Source organism: Passer domesticus, chromosome 7, assembly GCF_036417665.1.
Source record: "Passer domesticus isolate bPasDom1 chromosome 7, bPasDom1.hap1, whole genome shotgun sequence".
NCBI lineage: Eukaryota > Metazoa > Chordata > Aves > Passeriformes > Passeridae > Passer > Passer domesticus.
The window spans coordinates 46,665,499-46,679,304 of record NC_087480.1 but is presented as its reverse complement, the minus strand read 5'-3'; the positions used below and the strand labels follow the sequence as shown (position 1 = coordinate 46,679,304).

At 36.9% G+C, this 13,806-nt stretch overlaps 1 protein-coding gene across 11 annotated transcripts in view; it reads right to left on the bottom strand.

Annotated features, from left to right (window-relative positions):
• Window positions 1–296: 296 nt before the first annotated feature.
• Window positions 297–13,806, bottom strand: part of ZNF644 (zinc finger protein 644) — a 74,705-nt gene continuing 61,195 nt past the window's right edge. For 10 of the 11 annotated variants that reach the window (XM_064428320.1, XM_064428324.1, XM_064428323.1 and 7 more), the window contains 2 exons: window positions 5,172–5,274; window positions 297–4,681 (listed from right to left, as the gene is read on the bottom strand). In XM_064428320.1, the coding sequence (XP_064284390.1) occupies window positions 4,489–4,681; window positions 5,172–5,274 (296 nt within the window). In that variant the 3' untranslated portion in view covers window positions 297–4,488. Of the gene's footprint in view, window positions 4,682–5,171; window positions 5,275–12,515; window positions 12,639–13,806 lie in introns of all 11 variants that reach the window. The other variant, XM_064428329.1, reaches the window with a different exon arrangement.

Here is a 13,806-nt window from a genome sequence, read left to right as displayed (position 1 = left end):
GAAAAGTGGGCAGATGGGCACAGGTGAGAGCCACTGTCACTCGGGATTCAGCTTTGGGTCCTGGCTCTGGTGGCACTCCCACCACAACCAATTTTCATCCTCAGTCTCCACCACTGGAATGTGAATACCCCCCTTCTTGCCTCACCTCTCTGAATTTTCAGGTGGCCACAGCCAGCAAATCTGCCCTCTGCATCAACACACAGCTGCTCTGGCTGGGGCGGAATTCCCCGGCTAAATGACACGTGCAGTGCAGCTCACCTCCGAGCAATGGGAAGAACACCAAGAAGCCTGCAGTGTTAGAAAGGAACATTTTATTGCAAGAGGTTACAAACCTGGCACTAAGGCCAAATGTTTCCATTACATCACAATTGCTACCCATGTATCAGGCAACAGCACCTACAAAGCATGGTGGATTGAAATATCAAATCATAATGCAGTCAGCTTTTTAAAGAAAGAACCACCCTAAAAAGTTTGGGGTTTTCTTTAAACAAACTCAAAACTATATAAATCAATTTTAAAAATATGAGACTGGTGTTTAAATATCCAGGCCACTAACTACTGTTATAAAAAGTGGAAAAGTCTGTTAACCATGGTGCTGAACTACACAAGGTTTGTTCACAGCCCATAACCATTTAGTTAAAAGCAAGTCCTTGTTATTCACTGCTAATATTTCCACATTTGTTCAGCCCAATTTATCTTCTGTAGGTTTTCAGAATCAGGTAGATTTAATGCATAACCCCTCTTTAAAGCACTGCAGGAAACCTAGAACCGTAACTAGCCCAGGAAAAGCATCACAGTCCAAATAACACTGCATCTTCCCATCTCAGTCCTGTGACACTGACCTTTGGAAACTCTGCAAGCTCTTCTCTGAGCCCCAGCTGATAGCTCGCGTTTCTGCCGTGATCACTTACCTCCAAAAGCTCGGTGATTTCCCTGAGCATGGCTGAGGCAGAGGGAGGTAGCGCAGGCTCACAGCTCAAACCCGACCCGGGCTCACAGGACTGTCACTGCCCTCGGCACGGCCGCGCTCGCTCCCCTCCCAACAGCTCATCAGGGACCAGCGCCCACCTCCTGACACTGCTGCCTGCAGTGAGCCCTGAGCACGAAGCTGATCTGTGGCTGAGCTGGGCCCCTCAGCCCTGGGAGCAGCCCAGCTCACACAGCTGCCCAGGCCGCAGGGAGCAGGGCCGGGCACACGGCAGTAAACGCCCACCATTGCTGTGTGCTCGCCTCTGTGTTCCAGGCCTGAGCACACTACCCCTGGGCAGCAGCTCCCGCGGGCACTGTCATCACCTACCCCAAGTTCTGCAGAAACATCTTTTCAAGGATGCCAGCAGATTTACATCTGAAGAGATTTGGAAATATCACTGGGACTAGGGAATATAGGCCATCATCTTATGAAAAGTGTATGGGGGTGGTCTTCTACAATTTTCCTGAGGCTACTACTAAAGAGACCTTTACCAGAATCTAGGATAACTTCAGAAACAAGTAGGACTGTGATAAACAACGAAAATTAACCCAACAGAAATCACTGTGCCACTGCAGCCTTTACCCCAGAGCAACCTAAGCCATCCTGAACAGACTGGCACTGGTGTTGAGATGAGCAGCTCTTCAGGTCCAGCCCTGCAGCACAGACCACCAGAGCCCCTCAAGCCACATAAGGTCAGACTGCCATCACAAAGTGACCGATTTCATTTACCCTCTCCTACTACATTATTTAGAATTTTGGTAACTCCAGAGAGGGGGATTTTATATTTCCTTGTAGATAATGATAAAAAATATCTGTATTTCCACACAACAGAAATCAGGAAAACAAATAGCCCCACTTGAGGACTAGAGGCTAAGGACAGCTAGTAGTACTTTTTTTTTTTTTTAAGATTATTCAGCCTGTATCAACCACATATACAATTAATTTAGTAATCAGAAGAGTTCTAGAACTCCTACATATTTTTTGAACTATACCACAAGGCCAGCAGGGCACACAGCCTGTTACTGAAAACTGTTCTTCATCAATAGAATCTCATTTTGGAAACTGATCAGCCCCTAAACCTCACTGCTCTTCAGACACAACCTTGCATTTTTATTTTAGTATTACATAAAGCAGCTCATAATTGGGGTTTGATTAATTAAATAGAATTAACTAGAGTTTTAAAAATTCTTTTTATGAATCTAGTAAGAGTCTTTTGCTAATGCAAAATTCTGCATGGTATGGCTTCACCTTACAAGCATTCTTAACAACACTAGATAAATATCATTTGCACTTAATTGATTTTTTCATTTGCTAAACAGCCATAAAATACGATGCTCTCACAAGCACCTTTTTTGGTGAGAAGGGTAAACAAGCACTCTATTAAAGCATTATAAACATTCAAGGTGATGTGATCACTTCCCTCAATTCTGTTTCAACACACTGCTTTAAATCTTCAGTTTTCACATCGTATAAAAAAGTTCCACAAGTATCCACAAATTCAGAAATTTCTTAGTCTGCATACACGATTTGTCTGCAATACACTTCAACATCCCAGTTATCTTTTCTAAAATTTCTAAAGTATTTATTCCTCCAGCCTTTAAATGTAATGATGTAGATTTTCCACTTGCAAGAGAATAAATTTCAACAAGAAAGTTAAACTTAACTGTAGCAATTTGTACAGTTGAACACCTGACACCACTAATTTAATGACAGCCTTGACAGAGCTAGGATGGCCTTGTCTGAGGCCTCTGTCTTGCACAGCTGTGCATTTTTAGCCCATCCATTCTATCAGAACATTAACAAGCCTCATGTGTTAACTCTGAACTCTGTGCATCCAGGAAGACAGACATTTATTCATACTTTCCACCAATCAAATGTAATGCATCTGTGAACAATTCAGTTTATTGCAAGTAAATGTACTTTTACTTAAGATCATGAGAAGATTCTAATCTCAAGCAAGACAAATCAATTCCACAAACTTAATTCACACAATGCAAATAAATGCTTCACATTATAGACATTTAGATTTTCTTTAAACCTTTTTATTTAGAGATTTTTCTGGTAAGGAGATATACCATAGGAAAGCAATTTCACTGGCAGTGAGGTATGTATATACTCTACCAAAATACTCCTCTTGCTTTAACTGCTTTTAACTTTATTTACATATAAAGAAAATATCAATGCATATCCTTGGCTTAACTACAGTATCTGTTACCCTATATGAGTAAAATGAAATGTTACTTGCATACAAAATTGATTTGTAGAGGAATCTAATTTGATTAAAACAAAAATCATGTTCTGAAGACAGTTTAAATGAACAAACACAATTCATCATGACCAAGACACCTGCACCATATTTCCATCCTCACAGCACATTTATTTCAATAATTCTGTAAGTAGGTCCTTAGCATGAGCATAGTGTTACAGTTTTCATACATATAATCACATCCAAAACAAGCTCTAAAATTTAAGTTGTAAACATTCTCTTCATATGTGGAAACATTTCAATCTGTGTTTGAATTTTCTAAAATGATCAATCTTTTAAACAGAATTATAAATGAAAAGCCTACTCTAACCGTGTAGTGAGCAATGCTTATTAGTACATTTCTACAGTGTTAAATAAAATAGTAGAGGCAAACTTCTGTAAGCAAGTCAGACTTTAAGTAAATTGTCGTAAAAGTAACAAACTTGTTAACAAAAAGATGCTTTGTAATAAAGAAAGTTGGATTGAATCTACTATGATACAAAAACATAAGGGTAAATACCATCTTTGTTGACAAGTAGGAGGTAGCATGGATGCACCACTTTATTGTCAGTGAGAAATGCAACTGAAGTAAAGAATATTTCCTTACCACAAATTTCCAGTATTATGTACATATTTCTCTTAGAAATTTGTTTAAACAAGTTTCCCTCCACTTTTTAGTACAAAAAGCCTCATGTGATTTAAAAAAAACACTTACACACCTAGATAGAATAGTACTAATTGCCCTATTTGAACGAAACAGTCTCTTGAACTATGAAGTACATGGTATTTAATGCCCTAAGTTGAGTAAATTGTATTAGCAGTTCTTGGTATTATACAAAACACTACATACATACAAACAAAATATAATAGTATCTTATTTTACTATGTAATTCTTTTTGGAATAAACAGAACCTTGATTTGGGTAACACTGAAGAGAACGTGGTTTCTTTGTTTTATTAAAATCTGTCCTTTAAGTACCCATGTGCAACAATTTAAAAATGGCTGCCATACATATAATGGTCTTGTATTGATAGTGAACACAGTAACTGACAAAAACATAATAAACCTTAAAAACACATCTTCCACCCTATATAAAATATAAAGACTACTTACTGTAACTGTTAAGTATTCAATTTATTTTGATGTTACTGTAATCCACTTCCTCTATTTTCTGTCTTTAGCATTTATAAACATAATTTAGTGTAGCCATTTATTTTAAAAAATGAAGTATTTCAAATTTACATCCAATTAAAATTTAAAATGTTTCTGTGTTCTATGATGCTGCTTCTGCCATCAGTAAAGAAAATGAAGTTTCAGTAATGGAAGCAGGCTTTTTAAGTAGTGATGTGACCTCAACCATGCCAGCTCCAGTCCGTGGAAGATTTGCGTTGACAATGTGTCGCTGCAAGTGCTTTATCCAGTCTTCTTGAACAGACAAAGGTCCTCGAAAGACCAGACCACAAAACCTATGCAAATATTAAAATTAATTCATCAAGATACATCTATCTCTACTGAAAAATTATAAGAAAAAGACAGCAAGAGGAAAGTCTTAATTTTCTTGAAGTTTGTTTCTGCATGTTTTAGCTGAAGAACTTAGTAATTGAGTAAATTAGTAACTGCGAGCACAAAACCCTGCAGCTTATACAACTCACATTCTCACACTTTCAATACCAGTAATAACAATCTGTTGTTCTTATATAAGGTTTCTTTTGAAGGACAGAATATTACTCAGACACAACCATTAAGATTTTAGTTAGAGAAACAACCGGCAATCTAACACCCAAGTGTGACTGAATCAAATCCTTTTGTTTAAATTAATGAAAAGAGGCAATTCGTTTCCCCCCTCATTATTCAATTTAATCACAAACATTTATGGATACAATAATGAATCTCTTTAGGACTAACATTAGTAAGCTCCTAAGAACGTATTCTTCCAACTAAAGTAACACTGTGTACCTGCATCTGAGTATGTAAACTTCATCAGCACTATGAGGTAACGGCAGCATTTTCTTCTTGCTTCCAGATCTTGACCTTGACTTCTTTTGTTTACAGTCTAAAGCTAAGAAGAGAAATTTTCATATGTGAAAGTAATACTTCAATGAGTGTTAGTCAAACAGAGATATTCAGCAAGTATTCCCTATAGCAATAATGAAAAGACCTCTACCTTCTTGTTTTTCTGTATTTAATTATAAGGTAAATCCAAAACAACTACAGTGTATTCTAAGAAATATGCTGGTAGAACACATGAAGCTGGTTTTTTTAGGTTAGCATTGTGCTTGCTCTTTGAAAGACTAGATAATTGACATTCAGCATTAAACTGTTGTTTTAGTATCAGCAAGCACCTACAAACCTACTGCAGAATTATACATAAGCAAAGCACCACTGGAAATTCCCTTTCATGCATATAACCCTGTCAAAATCTCAGAACTTGTTTTGTTAGTTCAAGTACCATCATAAGACCACTCATGTTCAACCAAGTTACAATTTTATGAAGTTGTAGCTTTCAGCTAGTACAATCAGGAATTTCTAGTTTGAATAAAACACCTGCCATTTGTTTTCAACACAAAGCAAAAATTTGTCCTTTTGTTCTAAGAGTTACAAATGAAGCTTCCCCTTCACTCCTGTCTGAATTCTAATGAAGCTTACAAAAACTATGTATTAGTCCTTGGCAGTGGGAGCTGGTATTAGGACAACCAACGGGGATGGCAAGGCCACTTTTTAAATTCAGTCTAAGCATTTGAAACTGTATGAAAGTAACGTGTGTGAACAGGAAGCATATAGCAAAGGAGTTCAGACAGCTCTGAGGTCTGTATCTCCCATAAACAAATGTAATGGGAATCAGAAACAAAACCTGGAGATTCTAAGAAGCAGTCAAAGTGGGGGATGAGTGGATTAAACTGAATTAATATTGTTATGATACAAACAGCTGACAAAGCTCAAGAAGTTTGTGACTGTTTGAACTGGGAAGTGTATCTAGCTACACTCTATACCAAAACACAAGACACCAACAATATAACTCCAACACAAAATCTTTTGCAAACAACCAGTTACACCACTTGAACAAAAACTCCACAGAAACCAGAAAGACAGTACCAGGTGGTATTCTTGATACCAAGAAGGCATAATGCTATGCTACTGAAGCATCTTAACAGTAAAATGGAAAAAAAAAATTGTTACACTTGGCTAAAGTTTTGACTCCTAGAATATAAAACAGAAGAATTAACCTCTTAGCATTTTGAAGCATAAGACATTGTCTGGTGAGGTAAAACATGTTGATTTAAAGAACACACAGTCTTGATTGTATCCTTAATTTTAATCAAGCCCTCCAAATGAGCACATCTCAAGCTTTTACCTTGTACCCCAACTTCCAACTTGGTAGACATAATAGATGTTTCCCAGCTCTATCCCAGGACTTAAAGATTTCTACCTATCTAAAATTTAGAATGAATTTCTGAGGTTTGAAGGTATCAGAGAACCAAAAAAATAAGTGGAAAGCAGACACCAACCTAGAGAGACTTCTTCAGATCAACATTAGGAAAATGACGCTTAACAGCATTTTTTTCTGACAGTAACAACAAAATCAGTCTGGATAAAAGGCAGTAACCCAAGGTGGCAGGGGGGAAAGAGAGAAATGGCCAAGATGCTTCTGGAAAAGCATCAAGGGGTTCTTAATACTTCATTCTCTCACAAGAAACATATTCTTCATTTAATTAGGAAGAAAAAAGCTAACTATCATATCAGGTAGGAACTACCACATATATAAGTGTTTTACATACCGCAACTTCAGTAACACCAGCAGCAATGTAAGCAGATAAAACACTGGAACCCAGACACCCATGCTTTGAAGAGAACTGTTGGTATGAGGCGCAACTTATCTGCAGCACTTACTACAGCAAAAGCTTTGCCTTTGCCATTTGTGGAACATCATGGGAAGAAGGGAAACAGAAGTTGGTAATACCCGAATGCGAACGTGTCTGTGAGTTGCATCTGATGACAAGTTAGTTGATGTCATTTTATATGAGTGGAAAAAAAAAGAAGCAGTAGTGAAAACAGATTCCTGCTAGACAGGCCAACCTGCATTTGGAACAAGAACTTGCTGATTTCCTCGATGTTGGCAAAGACATTCATTCTCATGAAAAAATTTGATTCTACTCACATGCATCTGGAGCATTTCAGAGAGCTTTCCCTTTCCTATAAGACCTGGGTTGGTCTTCTGCAACAGACTGCTGACACCTAATGGGTTGTGTGTGTGTGTATAATTTTCTGAGAAAAAAAAACCCTCTGAACTACTGTGCAATCAAACAACAGCAATACTGACAGAAATTGCCATAATTAACCAGGAAAGGTAGTTTCTACTTCCTTGAAAGCTATCTTTTCCATGAACAGTGAGAAAGCAAGGAAAACAAAAGGGCATGTTCTCTCAGCCATTTATGATGGAGGCTCTATATAAGGAAATTATAAAACAAAGATAAGAAAATACCACAGTAAAAGATCACAAAAAAAGGACTCAGATTATGCTACAAATTCTCAGAGCAACTTAGCTAAATTTGAAAGTAGATTTGCCCAAGCAAGAAGCTGTTATAAAAGACAGAAAACACTAAGAACACAAATCCTGTGTTCTGCAAGGGTAATTTTTTTATTCCCTTTGTGTTCTGAGACAGTGAACATATTCTTTCACATTTTAGGGAGCTCAAAGCAGCACCAGTATGTTTTGAAGTTACTCCAGTGAAGATGGAGAGTGAGTGAAGAAGGAGGAATGTCTGAGTAAAGCTCATTGAAAACTACCAATTCAAACAGGAGTTATGAGGCATGCGTATCAATAACCATCACATTAATTTCATTTTGTCTATCCAGAGAACAAGTTTAAATAAAGTCACATGCACACACTTGAATACTCTGTTGATACAATGCTTACAAGTGGTTGCAAACATCAACTAAATCACACAATTGCCTCAGCCACTGCCTCCCCATAAAGTAGCCATGTTCTGACATGAAGTTCTGACTAAAACTCAGTTCCTGCTTTTTCTATGCCTTTACTGTAACAAAACATTACCTCCTCAGAAAGTCTTTTATCATGTCTGGGAAGAGACCAAAGTTAGTTCAGCTCTAGTAAGCTGCATGGAAACTGCAGCAAATTGCTAGAGAGAGGTAGGAACTACTGATCGTTAACAGCTACTTTGTAGTTATAACAGCTTCCAAACTATCATTCCTCATTCTCCATTTTCTTCTTTTTGGAAGAACTCTCTTTCTTTCAAGTTTGGCCACCTGGTGTTTCCTAGTTGATAAATGAAAAACTTCCTGTAAACAACCAGTCACACAACATCCTCAAACAACCCATTTAAAACAAAAGACTATCAAACTTTGGAGGATTCTATTTGAGATAATTATGTACAATTTCAGAGCACACTACTTCAAAAAATATATGCTAGGTAAAACCACTGCATACAAAAACCTCTGTGATGACTTATCAAGAAAGGCTACAAGCAGATGGACATAGGGGTTTCAATGAGCATGCCTATGTGAATTAGACAGGTCATGATTAGATGCCCTTTCATGTCATGACATTTGGTGTGCAGTTCCAAATTAAAATGCTCTGCTTCCTGATGTCCCCCAACATGAAATGCTTCTTCTTTCAGGAAAACTGAAGCTGAGTCTTTTATTTGGACTTCATTACTTTTGTCAAAGTGTACATAAACTAGAACAAGTTGAATAATTGGACATAGAAATGGAACTAATTAACCATTTGAAAACATTGCCAAGTAAAAAATAATGAACTATCTTTCTTGTACATTTAGTCACTAATTTTTCAAATTCACTTACTATCTCTCCTCATCACTACTGCAGAGTGAAGTACGTTGAATAAACACCTCCTACCATTTGCTCTCTGTAGGATTTTATAAGATGCTGAAAATGAGCTCATCATGCCAGCTGATTTGTTATGACTGTAACAGCACAGAACAAGGACACACAAAGCCAGAGGATCTCAGATTCCTGCATGTTTGATATGCTTTCACCACAACCATTCCAAAGCTACAAGTTTGACAAAACAACATTTGAAATTATTTGAACACGTAGTAGCCCTCATGAACCACTACCTCAGCCACACTGCTGGCTTGAAGGCCAGACTCCTTGCTCTGTACTTTATTGTTCTCTCCCAAACTTCAGACAAAGCAGTCTCCACCTACAGAAGCAGAGGCCAAAGAAGAAAGTGGTGATTCCCAGAAGATGAAAGCCAGTAAGAAGAGACTGAGTGTGTGAAAAGGGTCAACAAAGAGAAGATGTAAAAAGCCAGGGTGTAAGAAAGAATCAAGAGACTTGGGGAGAGCCAGGGCAGGAGGGAACAAGAGAAGCCCAGAGAGAAAAAAAAGAAAGGAAGCTGAATAAACAACTATACAAAGAAGAGTGAGATGCATTTTGAAGATTTTGTGTAGGTTTGTTCAATGCTCTAAAGATACTCAGAAGAAAGAAGCAAATTGACCACCTGCTCTGAGAAACACCAGTGTGTTGCTATACATCAAAATAGGTATAAAAGGAAATTAACATCTAATCAAGATGAGTGATTAAATTGTTAAAAAGTGGACTGAATAATAACAACAAAAAAAGTTCCAGCCAGACATCTGAAGACACGGGTACTTGCTCTACAGTGGATCTCTAACACATTAGTATAGGCACAAATAAAGTTTAATAAAGATTAACCTCAAACAGCCAACAGCCTAGGAACTTTCACTTCTAGGATGTTTTTCTTGAGTCTCTTCTCCAAAGCTACCATTACGCTTAACTATGTTTATTATACTGCTAAAACTGTCAACTTGCATTTGAAAAGAAACACAGGCTAAGATTTAACTAAATATGATGACATTACTGACTGAAGAAGCAGGACGTCTGCTAGAAGAGCAATATGATAACAGTCAATATCAAAAACACGTGCAGACAAATGGAAAATCTGAGACTAGCACACAAGCTAATGTAATGCTTGGAAAGGTGTCACTTGGTGGCATGCAGGGATCTCGTATTTCTCATGTTATTTTCCTAATAAATAGTAGTGCCTAGACAGGTCCCATAACAACTGCCAGATAAAAGAATTACACCATTCATGTTTAGACACCATTATTTTATTACAGCAAGAAACTGAGATAATTATTCAACTGAAATGTTTTAGTTTTGGTAGTTATGTTTGCTTTAGAAGATATAAGAAAGACTAAATGAGAAGCAACATGTATAAACATGTCCTCATTTCTCCATACAATGTCTGAAGACCACTGAAGGTTTAGCTGTGGCTGAGGCCCAACTGAAGACATCTCAAAATTGCTCTCAACCACAACCATCTTTTAATAAGGAAAACCCGAGATCTACTCAAGAGCAACACTCATAACAAGAGTGTACTTGTGTGTACTTTAAAACTAGTGTGTACTAGTGAAATCTTGCATTAAAATAATTCTCTTCACAAAACTTATGTAACAAAGTGGAATATCAAATAGAACAATTGTTTAAAAGCGTATTTTTTGGTGTACAAGCCTTACATTAAGCTTGCTTCAGTGAGAAGTCAATGAGCAAAGTTTACAATCTTCACAGAGTTGCAGGACACCAATGACTAAGTTGCTAAAAATAAACATTGGCATGATGTTACAGCTAGAACTCAACACTGACTCCTTAAGTCAATGGTTTCAGTGACAGGCCTTTATCCATGGTGTAAGTTATTTATCTGGCTTAGCTGCAGCTTCTGAGAGCAAAAGATTTTTTTTCCCCCCAAACTTTTGTTTCTAACCTTTTATTTAAACTTTCAATCTAATTCAAAACCAACTTCTAGGTCCAATGATAGAAAACTCATGAGTTTTCTTTCCATTCTTTTAAGAAAATGGAAACCTGCTCTGATGACTATGCAGCTACTTCAATAGCAAAATACGTTTCATAGAGAAAACAAACAAAAATCCCTGAAATTACCTAAACCAGCTTCCTTCACTTTTCCCACTTAGCAAGAGGGAAGCTAGGTACAAAGTGCTTGTCCAGGATGAAATCTCTGTACTATCCTATATGCCAGTGTCTCCTTCATCGATTTACTGTTAAGCTATTAATGTGCAATTTAAATATATAGCTATTGAAAAATATTTCCTCAGTAGGTATATAAGAAAAGGAACTTACCACAGGGATAACATCAAATCACAGCAGTGGTAAATGAAGTTCACTACCATCACCCTTCTACTGAATAAATACGAAAACTTTCAGAATCACTGACTAAAGGCATATTCTTCTACATGTTAGGCATTACTATGTCTGCTGACTTCCTTCCAAATCTGCTTTGTTGCAGCACTAATGTAAAACAACAGAAGACCTGGCAGCCACAGGCCTGTATTACAAACACATTACTTTCAGCCTTCTACAGAGAAAGCCTGCTACTCAGTTTGTCATTCTTAGCATAATGAATTACATTTGCAGATCAAAAAAGGATTACGCATTTTCCAAGAGCATTATGTAAAAGTCTGTGCTTGTTGACACAGAAAACTGATGGTTGCCCTTCTTAATTACAGAATATTTCAGGCTTCATATCTCCAAAATTTCCTCATTATATTGCATCTCTGCTCCTCAATTTGTTGTTGACCATGTGAAGTCCCACTAATCTCAGCAATAATCCAAGTAAACTCAGAAACTGCCTGCAGCCAAGCAAGCTACAGGTCTCTGAAAACAAATCAAAATATGGCATATTAGAATTTCAAAATGAAGTGTCTTTTAATAAAAAACATTAATAGTAGTGCCAAATGCTGTACTACCCTCATTCAATGTCAGAACAGGTAGTTTTTGGGTTGTGAGCCAAACAAGATATGAAACCAACTACATATCATATGTTGTTAGAAATATACAGAGTGTAAAATAACTTGTTTTTCCTATTCTACTGGAGTATTCTTTGTAACTATATGTACTAGACAGTAAAAACTACTTGTATCGTCGCCTTTTTTCTCCCCACCACTCTCATTTCTGAGATACTTTAAAACACTTCATTAGAAGGCAAACTATCTGGTTTGGAAGTTGCAATATCATAAGAGAATGAATTAAGCAACCATCTCTTAGTTTTGCTTACATACCTTAAATGTTGGATCCAAAATCAAAGACTAAGAATGAAAATCAGACACGAGAGTGGACAACAGCAACATACATTTTCTTACAGGTTGCTGAAGTTTTATGGCAAATAAATTGTTTACCGGCAGAAGCTTCAGAATTATTTTGAATTAACATATGCTTTTGTCCAGTCTGATGAAGAAAATGTATCATAGACAGACTTGCTTTTACATCTGTAACAAAACATACCTGTCCCAGTCAAAAGTCCAGCACTCTTCTTTCGTGCATAAGCGCGTAAGTGGTTGGACAGGCTAACAGCACTTGTAAACGTCGTATTGCAATGCACACACGTTCTAAGCTTCACAGGCATACCTATCATTCAAAAGAAAACTATAATCCAGTTCTCTCTTCAAAAAATGAAATTCTCAAAGCGTTGTAAAAAGTTTTCTGCAATAAAGATGGTTTAAAATATATTCACTGCATTGACGCAATTGTTTAGTATATTAGAAGGATCCAAGTTAACCGATATTAGTTTTCCACCTAGTGCTTTAAGCCAAACCATGTTATTTGAAAAAGAACAGAAAGGAGGCAACTTGAGCCCAGTAGGCTACTCTGCATTTAATACCTACTACCAAGCTCCTACAGATCTCCACATAATGAAGCTCTAATTCCAAAATACAATCCTGCAATTTGAATAGCACAATTCTGTTGAGAAATTTCAGAGCTTTCAGAATTTCCAATAAAGAGAATTTGAAAAGTCAAGTTGACAAAGTGGTAATTAAAAGTGTTTTACCCATAAGACTAAAGCACTCACTACTAAAATTAGGCTGCTGTTGAAGGCTCAGAGAAAAAGGTGGTAAAACACACCACTGAGCAGCTGTTAGAGAAAACATTTTGTTCAGTGCATTTTCTATTCATTACTTTAGATGCACAATTGATAATGAAAGTAAATTATTTGAAGGTTTTTTGCTAAAATCTTTGTGCTAAATAAATATCAACAAAGCAACATGCTATTTATCACACGAAAACAATGAAACAATACTGTTCATACTTTCAATACTGAAACTCCTCACTTACAGACAAAGAAACCATTGTAACTTATCTCCTCCTCAACTTCACAATATTTCTCCCTGCATTTTACCACAGATATATTGTTTTGGTGAACTAATATTTCAGGTTCTCTACTAATAAATTATTAGAAGAATAAATGAAAAATCTAAAACAACTCAGCTGAAAAGTCTCTGCAGGAAAGAAAGAATGCTATTCTCCAGCAGCCCACAGAAGACATGCTGTTTTTTCAGGCAAGTTACAGAAGAAGAACACCTGGTTGGTAAAAGCCTTTGTAAAACTAAAACCAGAATTAGAATATTTGCCTTTTTTAGGAAAAAAAGAAGATTTTCAACTTGATGTTAAATATTTTCTTATTAACTCAACTGGCACAGTGCGTTAGTTATCAAATTCTGTTACCTCAGCCACAGAAAACTATCGGGCCCCATTCAGAACTGTTAGTACTATGCGAGCGTATTTTTATTTTTACTTG